Genomic DNA, 16,560 nt, shown 5'->3' with positions numbered 1-16,560 from the left:
TGTGAGATCTGCCGGTTCCAGGAAGCGCTGACGTGTTTATTATTTACGGTTCTTCTGGGCCAGCTGGCGGGTCGCAGGCCCTAAGGGGCCCGCCTCCACTGGGACCAGGTACCTGTTTACCTGTCGACCACTTGGTCCGGATTTATTTTCAGTCTTTAATTGATATTATATATATTAGCCACTAATGTTGACAGACGACACAAATCTTACAAAAAATTATGTTGATGAGTTTGCTCTGCATTTTTCTCAGAAAATGTTTAAAACTCACCAAAAAATTACTTAGCTGAAATTTTTTTCATTTTTTTGTTTTCAAATCTTTTTTTCTTTTATATATATATATATATATTATATATATATATATATATATATATATATATATATATATATATATATATATATATACACACACACACACACATTTTTTTAGTATGGAGTGAAATTTGTTCTAATATGTTTGGAAGCAAAACAAAAAAAAAAACATGTTTCAAAATTGAAATAGTAAAAAAAAATGCATTTTGAAAATGAAACGGAAAAAAATATTTTTTAAGAAGTTTCATTCTTTTTTTGTCGGATTTTGGATTTCAGTTGTAAATTGAGAAAAAATTCCTAAAAGTTTGTGACTTTGAGGTTGAATCTTTCTTTGTTCAGTTATTTGATCATTTTTAATGTGTTTTGCTGTCAGGAAACCTTTTAAAACGTCATGTGGGATAAGTTACGGTGGATTGGCTCATATTTGACACCAAATTAAGATTTTTCTCACTCTGACTGCCGTAAAAAAATCTTCTTGGTCACAGATTGTGATCATGTTAATCTTTTTCTTTTCCCCCCTAAGTAAAAATGTTTTCAGTTTCAAAAATTTTGGCCCTAATTTATAGTATGGAGAGAAATTTGTTCCAAAATTATTGCAAGCAAAAAAAAAAAAAATAATTCAAAAATTTAAATGAAACCTTGAAAAACTTTTCCAGGCCTACTGTTTGTTTACAACTTAAAATAATTAAACCAACATTTTTTTAGATGTTTTTTCTCTTGTCAGATTTTGGTGTTTAGTCACAAAACATATCCAGAAAGTTTAAGACTTTGTGTTTAAATCTATTTTGTTCAGTTTTTTGATCATTTTAATGTATTTTGTGCTTAAAATCCTCTAAGATGTGACGATGTCGGATAATTTAAGGTGGAATGGTTGGTATTTGGCACAAAGTTGAGTTTTTCCTCAGTCTGAGCTCCGTAGCTTCAGGACGTTTGGGGAAAATAGTTCAAAAAGTCTCTTTTTTTATCAAAATAAAAGTGTCTTTTCCACCATAGAGGACTGAATCTGAAACCTCTTCAGGAATAGATTGTGACGTTTTTGAGATTTTATTCGAAGCTCGTTGGATTTCGAGGGGCAGATTTGTGTTTGTGGGCGTCCTCAGAGGGCAAAACATCAGATTCAATAAGAAATGAGCCTCACAGAAACCGCCTGTGGGCATCTACCAGCCCAGCAGCTCTGTACGGGGATCCCTAACTGCCTCAGCATCCGCTTCCGGACCATTAGGCCCGCGCCGAGACCGACTGGAACGCGCATCGGACCTGACACGCAGCAACGGCGGCGAACCCAGAGAAACGAGGCGGCCGGGCATCACGAGTCTGGGCAGCTTCACCTGGAAACATGCAGGAAGAGAAAGATCCAGATGTGTGACATCAGTTATAATTTCTGCTCAGCCGCTTCTGCAAGGAGGCCGTTGAGCTGTTTAATTATATTCTACTCAATTAGCTGGAATATCATTAAAAAATGATCTGTTTTTGTTTTTTATTCAAACTCGTGGATTAATTCCTTTCATCGGGTGATAAAAGGCCGACTTTGTAATTGCCTTTATGTGTTCCTGAATGTTCAGGTCTGCTTTAAATCTTTATTTCTGTTAACATCAATTATTGTGGCTGAAAACCGAAGACGTAGTTTCTCAGAAAAATGTTAAATTGTGTCCAAAGTGTGGAGCGGGGGCCTTTTGCGGCCCCTGGGCTGATTTATTGCGGTCCCCCAGGTTAACGCAAAAAACTGGATTACTTTTTAAAAGTTTGGATCTTTGATGATTTATACATCACTTTCCTAAATTACCTGCTCAGTTTATGGTTGAGCAGGTAAAGAAAAAATCTAAATACTTTTTGTATGAAATAAAATATGTTTTGAATCTGGGCAGCTTCAGAAAACATTTAGGAGGTGGAAGAGAAAGATGCAGATGTGTGTCATCAGATACCATTTCCAGTCGGCCGCTCTGCCTTTGTGCAGCGGAGGAGGAGGAAGAAGATCGTTGCGCTTTTGATTCAGAGCCAGGCATAATTATCGCGTTTATCTCCCAGCTGTGGAGAAATCGCATTATTCCTCTGTTTAGATTTCAGCAGGAAGTGGCGACAAAAGGGTAAAAACTGTTGGAAATCCTTTAATGAGAACAGAGCAGAGCTTTGTTTTGCGTTCGGTGGAGATTGGTTCCAGTTGAGGACGGGTTCGCTGCTTGATGGGTGAGATGGGACGAGTCGGCCCAGGTTGATGCTTCACGCTGCGCTGTTTTCAGAGACGCCGTCGCCGACAGCCGGTTTCATGTCACATGTTGGCCAAAGCTGCTCTGGAGGGAACTATTCACACCGCTCTAACTTTCTGGAAGGAAAAGGAAACAAAAAAGACTTTTTAACTGTTTTAATAGTTCAAGCATCAAATATACCTTAAGACGCATTAATACGGTCTTAGTGATTCGCTTGGTCTTCATCTTTTGGGTTCAGCCAATCAGCAACCAGAAAAACAAATGGTGCTTCTGGATTGGCTGGTATCATCGGCCATTTTGACTGAGGTCTGAGTCAAGAAGTCAGTTTAAAGCATTTTTCACTGGGTTTCTTTCTATGATTACAAATTTGTATAAACTTCCCGCTGCAGAGATGCGGCGCGTTAAATTCAGAAGCAGCGTCTCGTTTTAACGAGAAATGAAAAGTTCTGAACTGAAATCCGTTTCTTCTGGATGTGTTGCGACTTTTTACATTTAAACAAGAACAATGTTTTTGTTTTTGCTGTATAAATGAGAAATAAAACTCGTTGTTCTGAAGTTAATTTTTCGTTATGATTTTAAAAACTTGTTATAACAGGTTTCTTGTTTTATTGAGAAAAATCTGAGCTTTATCTTATTTCAACAAGTTTATTTTTATAACAAGAAATTCTGGTTAAAATAATCTGACGTTTTAACAAAAATTTGTTTAAATGAAAAAATGTCATTTTGTCATTGACCATGTTTAATGAGATAAAAGAAAAACTTATGTACGAGACAAAGTGTTATTAATTTTTGTTAGTTTTGTTTTAATCAGATAAACTTGTTATAACAAAGTTTTTTCACGTTGAGTTTCATCTTTCAGAAATGTTCTTGTTATATTGAAAAATTGCCGTTAAAATAATAATAATCTGACATTTTAACAACAAATTTTAGATTTTGTCTGATTAACCTCTTCTTGCCCTTCTCCAGTAGGAGTGATTGTTGTTTGGCGCCCTCTGTAGCGCAGCGCCCCTTTGCATCGAAAGCTGCTCTCAGTCGTTTCCTTGTTTTGCTCTTCCTCCATCAGACAACCCAGGAAGAATCCCAGCACCGTCTCCCAGGACTCCTGGGACAAGGCGTACCCACCTGGAGACGTCTTCCAGACGGCCAAAGACAACCCCCGGTACTCAAGCTACCAGGGCTCCCGGAACGGCTACCCGGGCGGCGGCGGCGTGAACGCCAGAGTCCTGCTGGAGGCCCAGGAGCTGCTGCGGCAGGAGCAGAGGCGCAGGGAGCAGGAAGCCAAAGGAAAAATGCTGCAGGAAGGCGGCGGGAGCAGCGCCTACGAGGGGTTCGTCCCCCACCTGAAGGAGCCGGGGTCGCCGAAGGGCCCGTACCGACACGACGTCCCGCCTTCGCCGTCGCAGCTAGCTCGGCTCAACAGACTGGGGTCGGAAAAGGGAAGACTTTTTTATTCCTGAGGGGGGAGAAATTAGCATCAGAACGCAGACAACGGACTGCGTAGCGGTCTTATAGCTTAGCGACTATCTGAACGGCATGCGGGTGTTTGATGACCCGCACCAAGTATCAGTCACTCACCAACAACCACCAGACGCCCCGGTGCCTTGTCCACCCTCGTCGCCATAACGGACCGACAATCAGGCAGAGGAGTGGGCGCACGAATGACGCGATCCAACTGCCATTTCTCTGTTAGCTTCAAAAAGCTAACTGCTCTGAAGGAGAAAGCGATTCAACTGCCATTTCTCAGTTAGCTTCAGAAAGCTAACTGTGACTGCTCTTAAGGAATGAAGGTTCCTGCTGAGATTTTTCAGTTAGCTTCAGAAGCTAACTGCTCTGAAGGATATAAGTTTCCAGCTGCTGTTTTTCAGTTAGCTTTGGAAAGCTAACTGCTCTGAAAGAGAAATAATTCCCAGCTGCCATTTTTTAGCTAGCTTTCCGAAGCTAACTGAACAAGAGCAGTTGGAACGCTCTTTCCTTTAGAGCACTTAGCTTTCTGAAGCTAGCTGAAAGATGGCAGTTGGAATGTTCTTAACTTTAGAGCAGCTAGCTTTGTGAAGCTAACCGAAAAATAGTGGTTGGAACGCTCTTTCCTTGAAACAGTTAACTTAAAGGACTTAGCTTTGGAAAGCTAACTGCTCTGAAGGAAATAGCGTTCCAACTGCCATTTTTTTTTCTGTTAGCTTCGGAAAGCTAACTGCTATGAAGGAATGAAAACAGGCCTGAGAGAGAGAATGTGTGTGTGTGTGTGTTATTAATAAAAGCCCTCCTCATAAATGATTCATAGTGTGTGTTATCTCCATGGAGGAGACTCAGGCAGAGAGGGTAGGCATCTCTGATCCTCTAGCCTGGCCCCTTAGCGCAGCGCTGGGCTCCACTCGCTCGCCCGCCTCCCTGCCTGTCTGTCTGGAGCTCCATCTTCTCCTTTCATTCTTCCTCTCTCTGTTCATTACGCTCCTTTCTTCTACCTCAACACCTCCATATTCATCCCCCCGCCTCCCTTCCTCCTCCTCTCTCCCGAGTCGGCGCTCTGCACTGAATTTTTCATCAGAAGCCACCTGCTGCCTCCCGGAGCCAGAAAAACGCCGCCACCAGAGGCTCCGACAGAGGGCCCGGCTTCTGACACGACGAGCCGAATAAAAGGAGGCAGAATAAAGATCGGCGGGGAGACAATGCCACTCCCAGTGTGAAATTAGCAGCAGCCCCTTTATGCTGGTTTTTAACAAAAGGCAAAATTGTCCTCTGGAGTTAATTGCTCCAAATTGCCATAATTGCTTTTTGTGTTTTTTTTGTTGTTTTTTTATACCTTTTTAAGCATTTAGCAGACACTCCTCGCTGCAGTGATTTTAAATAGAGGCAGCAGGTGGGTGGGGGGTGGGGGGCGCATCCTGCTTTTAAAACCAGCAGTCGATAAATGAACCGAATGCTGCTGGATTACAGAGAGCAGGTTGGAAAACCACAGGAAGCGCGTAAAAAACTGAGGTTCTTCATGCAGATGGGTTCAAGTTGTGAGTTTGATTCTGTTACAACAACAATGGAGGTTAATGCAGTCACATTTATGGCTCTCAGCTGGGAAAGTTCATTTAAAAAGTATGTACACCCCCTAAAGATCACTTTGTACTTTGAGGGGTGGCAAAAGCAAATGAGGTGGATTAGCACCTGATGGAATATTAACTTTAAAATGAGCTGAAAGCATGTAATTAAACATAAACCAGGTCATAAAACATGGTAGGCCTGACATTACTCCGAATTAAAAAACTCAAAATGTCAATTGGTAAAAAAAAAAAAAATCTGATTTTCCAAAAAAATAAACAGCAAATTTGATTAATCAGAAAATGAGCTAGGTTGTTTTGCTTAGCGCTTTTTGCTAACTTTTAACATATTTAGCGCACTTAGCTTCCCCTAAAAAAATGTTCTAAAGAAAGCTCAAATTTACTTTACAACTTTATAAACTTTCATTTGAATAAAGTTCAGCATCTGTGTTGGAGTTTTATTGTCACATTAGTTGAAAATTATTCAACTAGTTAAATGTTTATATTCATGCTGTTATTTTGAAGGGGGTGAAGACTGTTTACAAAGCAGTTCCACTTCCTGTCCTCATTTCTGTCTTTTTAGCAAAATAAAACGTCCAGAATAAGATATTAAATTGGTTCTCAAGAGCAGATATCATTTGAACTGAGGCTAGCACGTTAGCATTAGCTTCTGCTAAATATTGTGTTGCTGCATTGCTTAGCAGAACTAATGTTTACAGGTAGTGCTTTAGCGTTAGCTCGACTAATTTTATGGCTAGCGATGCCCGCCACTAGTTAGCCAGGTTTTATGATGCAAAAAATTAAACTAAGATGAAAAATTTTAGAATTTTCCCCACTTTACACTTAAAAAACAGAAAATGCTACCAAGTATTTTTAAGTTTCTAGTGCAAATATCTTAACACACTTGAAACAAGACAAAATTAACATAGAAGAAACTTTTTAGCAAGAAAAAGTAAATAATTCTTGTATCTAGATAAACGACTAGTTTTATAACGAGACATTTTTCCTGTTTTAAGTGAAAAATCTGCCAATGAAACTAGTACTTTCTGCATCTACATTGAAGAATTATTGACTTAAAACAATCTTATTTATCTTGCAGTTACTTATAAGTCATAAGTGCACAAAGATATTTGCACTAGAAACTTGAAAATACTTGGTAAGATTTTGTGTGTTTACAGTGTAACGTGTCATTTATCCATTTATCCAGTTCACAAAATAACCTTTAATAACCTTTACAGATTGTCTGATTGAGCATAGATAAAGTTTCAGCTGTACTACTGGGATTTTTCTTCCTCTGATTTGTTAGCTAAAAGCCAAAGTTTGCAGAGAAATTAGAAAAGATCAGAAGAATCTCAGAGCACAAAGGTATCAATCAGGAGAAGACGATAAGAAAATGTACAGCAGTATCTATAGACGGTGACATGGAGATAATTGGAGAAGATAAGAAAACTGGGTATTTTTCCCCTGAAAAAGAGGTTTTTGTCAATGAGCTATAAAAAATCCAAAGTGTCAGAAAGTTTTAGTTCAAACCAAAGAGAGGATGAGTTTCTGTTTGTGGATCACATTTAGATGATTTAATGTGGAAAGCTGCTGGGATCGGCCCTTAGGCTGGATGCTGCGAGGACCACAAGTGACACTGCATTGATCTCCTGTGTGTTAGCGTCGGTAAAAACCTGGAAAAATTTAATTACAAGCTTGGTTTGAAGCGTCTGGAGGTGGTAATTTTATTATTATTATTATTCCCAGCAGCTTGGAAAATGCTGATAGGCAGATTTTCTGCTCCAGGACAAAAAGAATAAATTAGTTTCAGAGGAGCTTGAGTGCAAAACTGACCATAACTAGCAAACAAACCAGATGGAGGTCCAACATTAAAGAGGAAGTGATGAATAAAAGCCGCGAAACGGATGAAAAGATCAGATTTCATCAAAATGAGTCTTTACTTCTACCGAGGAGATTTTAAAACATGCAGAGATCCTTTTCTGTGACGTTTTGATGCTTTTAATCCCACATTCAGACCACATGAAGTGTTTCTCTCATATCTCAAAAAGTGCCTGAGAAAATAAATCTGAACATTTCACACAAAGTCGACGCGATGCGATTTGTTTCACAGATCGACGGCGGCCATCACCGTCAGTGTTTCTATCCTGTTTATCTTCAGCCATACTGTTTATTTTTTTTGTTTTGATGAAGCATAACTGAAATGGAAGTAAGAAAAAAAAAAAGAAGCTGATGTGCAATTGTTTTGTTTCCAGAAGTCTTTTACATGATGTTTGGAGAAATATAAACACTTTTTCTGTACGTATCAAGTTGGGAATAAACCAGAAAGCTGTTCCTGTTTCGTGCTGTTTTGTTTGTTTCTGATCATCCAATCAGACGTTGGTGATGTGATGACATCACTGCTTCCTGACGTCACAGCAGGATGTTTCACACATGTGAAAACCACGGTGAAGCATGTCTCTTGAGTTAATTTCCATAAATACCGCGGGGCTTCCTGTTAAGTCCGGCCTCATTGTTCACTGGGGACCTGTTGAGCTGCTACTGTGTTTTGTTCTAAAGGTTAAAGGTGACGTTCAGACAAACACAATTAAAGCTGCTTCAGACGGGGAAAGTCAGAGGAGTCCTCTGACTGCTGTGAGCAGCATTTCTTGTTTTTCTTTAATTTTTTTTAGCACTTACATTGAATCTACTATGAAAAATTCACATTTTGCACATTTTTGTCTTTCCATTTGAAAGACTTAAAAACAAACCAGACACTTAAAAAACCCACCCAGCTGCTATTTGTCTATAAATTGTTTTTTTGGTGTCTGGAAAGTGAGCCCTTTGAAATATCTTTGGAATGTAACATCACACATTAGCTGTTACCTAGCAACCCCAGTGGAATTCCGCCCGTTACCAAGCAACCCCAGTGGAATTCCGCCCGTTACCAAGCAACCCCAGTGGAATTCCGCCCGTTACCTAGAAACCGTGGCTGAGTTCCAGCAGGTTTGATCAGCTGGTTTTACCGCTGCATGCTGTACAATGGCTGCTGGGAAAGACAAGTGTTTTGTTGTTGAATTACTGTGAAGAAACCACTTGCTGCATTCTTGTTGGTTGCACAGGAGGCTCCACTTCTGCTTTTCAAATACAGCTCTGGAAAAACTTGACTACTTAAAATGAACAATTTCTCTGATTTTACTTTTTATATGCATATGCCGTTACTTTTATTTGAGTAATAATATGTTGAAGTGAAATTTTTTGGGTTCTCTACCCACTTCTTTTTGTTTAGAAAAAGACGGAACGAAAGTAGAGCTCATTTGTTTATTGGTTAAAGTAATTTTCATTAGCAACAACTTTAATTAAATTGCATTCAAATAAATCAGCAGCAGGCGCTCCGAGGGAGCGGAAGATGGAATCAATTATTGTGGATATTTTACTTTTCTTTCTGACCTTTAATGCACCTAAATAAATTAACAATCCATATTTTATTGCATTTTTGGGGGGTTAATTTGCAGATTTCAGCTCTGCAGGGGACAGATTAATAAATAAGAAGCCAGTGGAATGTTTTTTTGTTTTTTTTAAGGGGAAACGGAGGTGATGTTTGCTAGTTTTCTCTGTAAAGTCGAAGCGGGGCGGAGGAAACCGGGGAGGAAATCCTGCAGATTAAACCTCTGGACTCAGACATCTGGAAAGAGGGTGAGAGTTTCCCAACCGGCCCGTGAAACGACCTGGACCGCTCACAGATTTACAGCGAATATATAACGATCCGTGGCCAAACCGGCTGGTTTTCCCAACTACCGGTCAAAATGGCCGACCGAAGTCAGAACTGTTTATGTAACAACAGTTTTATTATCTAAAAGACCAAAAGCCTTTTTAAATGACAGCTGCAGAATAAGTTGATCCTCTGAACTAAAGTGTTTTAGTGAATCAGAAGTGAAGTCGATCGGTTCTGATGCAGCCAGTTGGGATCAGGCCCAGATGACGTCAGGATGTCTGTGGGAAAAAAAGGTTTTATTTACCTTGACACAAATAAATCACGTTGCTTCACTCGGTGATTAAAGCTCCTCAGCAGAACGAAGCGGAACCAACTAAAAAAGAAACGCACTAAACGGTAGCATTCAATGACATCTAGGAAATATCTGCTGATTAAGGCGGGACATAAAACCTAACAAACTAACGAACCACAGTGGAAAACGAACTTATTATAATCAGCAAAACAAATTGGGTGGAGTGAATAATACATATAAACATCCAATAATCCATCCGTAAATTATTAATGAGGCGTTTCTTTATTCTAATATTTAGGCCCTTATTTCAATGTATTTCTAACTTTGATAGCTTTTCATCACCCGAGTGAGCCTGAAGCTGCTGATCGGCCTCTGTTATTGTTATTGTTGTGTTTTCTCCGTGCTTCCTGTCCGCCATGATGGACCCACCTGCCCCACCAATCAGAGCCACCTGTTGAATCCGCTTCTCCAACCTGGAGCGTGTTTCCTCCTTGGCCTGCTGGTCCTCTAAAAATAAACCCGCTTCTTCTCTCCGTCGTGTCTGCAGGTGGAGAAACTTTGTTTTGTTGCTCCTGTCGTCTTTCAGGAGCAGGTGAGTGTTTGCTGTTCAGGCGCCGAGAAGCCCAACTTTAACTTTGTGATATTTCTGTCAGTTTGAGGGATTTTTCTGTTTGTAGCGGATAAAAAGTGCAGCCGCCATATTGAAAACAGACGGATAGGGAAGCCAGGTTCTGGTTTGGAAAACTGCTGTTACCAACAGGAAGTTAAAGATGCACTGATTAGGAAACTGAGCGGCTCCAGTTTCCAGATTTAAAGTGTGAATGGATTTAATTTAATATTTATATTGCGATAAAACATGAAGCAGAGCAATATTCTATATCCCCATCCAATTATCCATCCATCCATCCACATTTAAGGTCTGAATTAATATTTTAGTCTTTCTATTTCAGTAAAACTTTAATATTTGGAGAAGTTGAAGTAAAGTCAGCTGCTCTTATTGGGTTTTAAATGTTTCTGATGGTTTTTATTGTTTGTTTTATATGTAAAAAACAAATGACTGTCTGGGTTCTGGCTGAGTTTTTACTGGACGGAAAGATTCACTGAACAGATCCAGATGTTGGGATAAATCAACATGGCGGAGGGTCATTTCCACCTGCTGCGGTTGAACATCTGGATTTACACAACCTGACAACATGCATGAAAGCTGAGTGTGTTTTAACATTTCTCACCTTGTGAGGACAATTTTCTCTAACTAATACTACACTGTGAGGACCAAATGCCCCTTATGGGTATAAAACAACGAACACGTTTTTATTTCATCTCATTACAATTTTATTGAAAATCACTTGAATATTATGAAAAAGAATGTAGATAAAATGTATTCATTTATACTAATGGTCAATTCTAAATATTCCATTAAAATGCCTGAACAATAACTGTTCAGTTATGATTTATATTTTAGTTTAACACAATTGCATTATTTTTTTATACACAGAAGTTTCTAGGGGAACCTTTGTATTGTGTTTCTGGTATGCCTCTAAATCTGACGTACAAGTTGCGTCCGCTAACGGAGACGATAAAGCCTCTCCTTTGTCCCACTGGAGTTTAATTTTTTTCTTAAACCTGATCTGATTGGATGCTGAAAAAGACTATTGTGCTAAAAGGAGTTAGCTTAACAGCGAAATTATTCAAACCTAAAATAGCATCTCAATGCTAAACATGTAGCCTCAGGACAGATGCTAACGCTAATGTTAGCTTCCGCGGTACACATTTCTAAAGAATTATATAGTTTTCATGAATTATTACTCAGAAGCTGAAATCTGATGGTTTAAAAGCCAAAATAACAGATTAAAAACAATACATTTATTTATTTAAGCTATAAAAAAAACTTACATTTTTAGCTTAAATGTAACTTAGCAGTAAAACATTTTCTTAAATTGTGAATGTTGGTTATGGTTTTTGATTAAAATGCAATTAATTACAAACTTTGTGATTTAGTCAATTAATTTTAATCTAATCCAGTCTCTAATTTTATTTTATCATTCTAAAGAGCTGCAGGTTGCAGACACTTGGCCTAGTCAAAGTCCAGACCTAAACATAGTGGATAATCTGAGCCAAAAACAGAAATAACTCCCAGTTCTATCTGAGTAAATTTGAGTCATTGGTGAAGAATTTCAGTCTGTAGATGTTTCAGAGTCGCACTTAAAAAAATAACCACACATTTTGGAAACATTGAAACTGATTTATTTTCCTGGCACTTCACTGATCTGAACAACTTCATGTTGGTTCTCCACATAAAATCGAGACAAAAGGCGAAAGTTTAGGGATGTGAAAACATTTTAATGTGCATTAGGCTTCATACAGCACAGATTTTCTTTTTTTTAAGGATCCAATTTGCGCCAAGACGGAGATTAAGGCGTTCTCGTCACCTTCTGCTCGTCTATATCGGTCGTTCACATAAATAGAAATCACACCTACAGCCTGGAAACGCTTCAAGTCTGCAGCAGAAATATTACGACGTCTTTATTCTGCAGACGGAGGAGAAAAGCTCAGACTTTGGGCGACGTAGATGGACGGGTCCCGGCCTCGGGTCACTGGCTCCGTGTTTTTCATTTGGCGTCCCTATCTGGGCCGCTCGCCGCTCTTTATTTCCTATTAGAAAGAGAAATGCCTAACCAGGAGAAGTGCTGCAGAAAGAAGGCAGAAGCACACGAAACAAAATGGCTTTCAATCACGCAGCAGTGGAAGGCCAGAGGTGCCTTATTTTCTCCTCCACAATGTCGGCTGCTTTTTATTTCCAGCCTCCTTTCATCGGCTCTCAGCCCTGTGCTTTCAAATCACATAAAAACGTGTTTACACACGCTTCGCGTGGCTCCGATTGGCTCCGCAGGCTGAGCTGGCTGCAGATCCACCCATTTTCAGGTCACATCCTCACATTTTAGGGGTTTCTGCAAAAGTTTAGTCATTCAGAGCAACCAGGGGGAAACATGAACTTAACAAAAAAGTAAGTTTGTGTCTCATTAAAGCAAAACTAATTATATATATTTTAGTTTGTTTAAACCGATGATGATCAAAATAGCTCCAGTTTTTAAAAACAAAGGAAGGTTTATCATATATATATCTTGAGATACGTATTTATTCTTTTTTAATTTGAGTTGAAAAGAATAAAATGTCTCATAAAGGCGTACTAGGGCTATTGTAGATTTTTTTAAAAAGAGTAAATGTCCATCAAAATACTATTTTATATTAATAATTTTCTGTAAATTTTTTTGTAAATTTCTAAGTTTCAAAGGTGAAAAATGTAAAAATGTGGTAGAAAGTCTAAAATTCGTAGATAAATATTATATATTTACACAATTTTAGATCCAAAAGTAATAAAAATAAATAAAAGAAAGTAAACTAAGACATTTTGAGAATAATTGTTTTTGGAAAACATGGAAATCTGTACGCTCCTCAAGTCAAAAATTAGCTGCAAAGAATTCACAAATTTTGAGGTCAATCCTTTCTAGAAGGAATTTGGAACATTTTAGACTTTTCCAGCTTTTGAAAATCTAAAGTTTGTTTCTGAAAATTTGAGATTAATCTCAAAATTTCTGAGCTTTTTGTGAAAATTTGTTTTCTATTTCCAATGGCGCTGTTACGCCTTCAGTTTTTCTAGCAAATGTTCAACTTTTCAGAAGCTTTTTTTTTTTTCTAGAAAATTTCTGAGATCTCAAAATTTAAGGGTCTTTTTGGCAGAACTTTACTTTTCTCTTTTTCTACATACATTGTCCCTAAACGCCGTCATGGACTCTTCAGTAACAGATTCTCGGCTTTTCAAAGTAAATAAATTCGGCCCCTTCTGGTTTTTGTTGTTTTCTGGCAGTGCTACAGCGCCACCGACAGGCCTGGCAGACCTACTACACCATTTCCTTTACATCCTGTCGTGTGGACACATTTTTTTCCTAATCATTTACAAAAGTTACATCACGTTGTTTCCATTCATACAAGACCTTCGACTCGGACAGATCTACAGAAAGAGACACAAACATGAGGAATTAAGAATAAAGGCGGTTATGAAGCCGGCGTTGAGCTCTTCCTGTGTGACAGTGATGAATAAGCGTTATTAAGCCAGAGACAGCGACCCGGTTGGGTCATTAATCTTCATCTGGACCATCACTGGACCCGTTCCTGGTCCGGCCGCCACATGTACGCGTCCCGACGTCGATAACACAAAGGAAGCAGAACCATTCGCTCACGTTCTGACGTCTTCTCTTTAACCAAAACCAACAATCAGCGTTGGACACACAAGGCGACTCCAATCAATCACTGTGATTAGCTTCTGGTTTGGCTAATTCTCCACTCTGTAGCAGAAGCCCTGCTGAGTCTGGGTGTCGCATTGCGGCTCCTGGCGGGACGTTCAGACCGGGATGTCTTACTGCATGTCGTCCCACTTCCTGTCTGGTAACTGCCAGGAATGCATTTTCATATGTTTAAGTCGAACTCTGGATCCACCAATCCACGTTTTTCTCTCCCGATAACAGATATCTGATATTATCAGAGTAAAAGGCCAATATCATTGTTAAAACTTTGTCACATTTTTAAAGAAATATTTGAGTCCCCAAGTGAAGAAGTTGTTTTATAAAACAAACACCTGGGATTTTTTTAGCCTGATTAATTTTATTCCTTCAACTTTGCGTTTGTTTTCCGGTTTATCTGCAGAGTTCATCAGGGACAGATGAGGCGCGGTAAGATTGCCCAGATTTCAGTCGGTGAAGGTAAATATTGTTATGAAATGGTCTCCAACACGTCCATTTCTACAGCAAATCTGTAGATTTATAACAGAGAGGGGATTTAAAAGAGCGGCCTTGCTCTGAGCTATGTTGGTAAAATAATACTTCAGAATAAGAAGTGCAGAAAAACTCCCACCTGGAGGCTTACAGTGAATGTTTCAGATAAGATGACCCTGATTGAGGCAGATTTTATGCAGAAGTCTTAACCTGATTGGATTACAGTTACTTTCCTCCTCCTTTTTGCGTCTTTATCCTCTCCTCGTTGTTTCCGCAGCCTGCCCTGCGAACAGCTCGCCCACCACCGCAGTCATGGTCCAGATTTGGCCCCTGGTCCCAGCATGTAATGGCAGACGGGGTTAGCCTGCGCTTATCCTACACATGCAGCTTATCTGGGACTGCAGGGACTGAATGAAACAAAACTAAATAAGGGATTTGGTGCCATCAAGACGGCAGATTTTCTCCTCAGCCTCAAGCAAAAACTCTTTGTTCAGTCAAACAGGCGGCTGTGGCTGAGCTGCTGCAGACGTTCATTTATACCCATCATGCTCTTCTACATGGAGTCGCACATGCATTTAGTTAGATCTATATTTGATATAAATATATGGACAAAATGGTTGGTGCTTGTCTGTTAATGACCAAATAAGCCCACAATAGTCACTAAAATAACTTGAAACTGACAAAGGTAAGAATACATAAATGTTCTAATCATTGACCAATAAAAACCTGATGTTGCTTTTGAACATTTGGTTCAACTGAATTATTAAAAAAAAAAAACCTAGTGGTTAACTAAACACTGGGTTTAGATATGAGTTTGCTAACAACTTTGTTAGTAAGCTTGCTAACCTGGTTAGCTTCAAGCTAAACATTAAGTTTGAGGTAACTAAGCTTACTAGCTAAATTAAGCATTTAGTTTGAAGCTAAGGCTTACCTTTAAACTACTTGGTTGGAAGCTAACTAAGCTAGTAAGTGACTTAGTTAGCTTGATAAGTAAGTATTTACCTTCAAACTAAATAGTTAATTTGGGGCTCAATATGTACTTGGAAAGCAAAATATTTAGCTAGCTCAGAGCTAACTATTTATTTAGCTCAGAGCTAAATTGAAGCAATTTAGTTTGCTCATTAAATATGAACACTTTGGCTTTCTTACTAAATACCGAGGTTGGAGGTAAATATTTAATTGGGAAACACCAAAAACTAGATTAGAGCAAACTAAATATTTAACTGTGAGCTAAATTGGAGCTTACTGATTTCCTCACTAAATATTTATAGAGCTAAAAGGTTAGCTTGCTTACTAAATATTTAGGTTGGAGCTAAATATGTATTTAGTAAACAAAAACTAGCTAGATCAGAGCTAGCTAAATATTTAACTCGGAGCTAAATTGGAGGTTAATAGTTGGCTCATTAAATATTTTACGGAATTAAAAACATTTAATTTGGGTCTATATTTAGTTGATAAACAAAATATTTAGTTTCCTAAGTAAATATTTAAGTAGTTCAGAGCTAATTAACCATTTAATCAACTCAGAGCTTGATTGCACCCAACAAGTTAGCTTGCTCTTTAACTTTAAATATTTATGGGGTAAAAAGTTAGTTTTCTTACTAAATATTTAGTTTGGAGCTAAATATTTAGTCTGAAACTGAGATTTAAAAATAAATCTATAACATAAGATATAACATAAGTAAATATTTTCACCATGACAGGCTAAATAACCCAGTTATTTAAAATTTCTGACGGTAATTTTACGAAACACACTCCAGAGTCACAGCAGGTAGATTAAAAATAACAAATTAAATCACCTTTTCTATTAAATGTCCCTGAATTATTATTCCATTCATAGCTTTTCTACTGTTGTTTAAAAAAATGCAAACCAGTCTGAAAGATCAAGTTTCATTCCTCCAAGCTTCACATTTTGTGAACTCATGTTTTCCTTTGACCTTTCGGTAATGACTGCGGCGCTCGTCCCCCCCGCTGCGGATAGATCTTCCTCAACGAGCAAATGTTTTGCGCTCCTTTGGCAGTTAACCTTTGCTCACATCTGCTCTGGTCCATCAGCTGCCAGACCTGCTGATATCATTGATTTCTGTTCCACATGCAGACCTGCTGTAACTCCTGGATGTCCTCCTCCAAAGATCACATTTCGTGAATCCTGTCTTCCTGCTGCTCTGACTCTGCTGCTCTTTCTAGAGATGACAGAAGCAGATCCTGTATTTCCACAATAAATGCGATTTAACCAGACTGAGAGCAGCTAAATGTTCATTACAACGCA

The 16,560-nt window shown here is 38.8% G+C and overlaps 1 protein-coding gene across 6 annotated transcripts in view; it reads left to right on the top strand.

Moving 5' to 3' along the window:
• LOC106929164 (partitioning defective 3 homolog) overlaps positions 1-7,870 on the top strand; it is a 254,421-nt gene extending 246,551 nt beyond the window's left edge. For all 6 annotated transcript variants that reach the window (XM_088014942.1, XM_088014938.1, XM_088014939.1 and 3 more), the window contains one exon: positions 3,577-7,870. In XM_088014942.1, the coding sequence (XP_087871068.1) occupies positions 3,577-3,970 (394 nt within the window). In that variant the 3' untranslated portion in view covers positions 3,971-7,870. The remainder of the gene's footprint in view (positions 1-3,576) is intronic.
• Positions 7,871-16,560: the final 8,690 nt, after the last annotated feature.

This window comes from Poecilia mexicana, unplaced genomic scaffold (genome assembly GCF_051168715.1).
Source record: "Poecilia mexicana isolate PSO_F unplaced genomic scaffold, ASM5116871v1 scaffold_17, whole genome shotgun sequence".
NCBI lineage: Eukaryota > Metazoa > Chordata > Actinopteri > Cyprinodontiformes > Poeciliidae > Poecilia > Poecilia mexicana.
The sequence above is the reverse complement of the archived record's forward strand: the minus strand, read 5'-3'. Positions and strand labels throughout refer to the sequence as shown.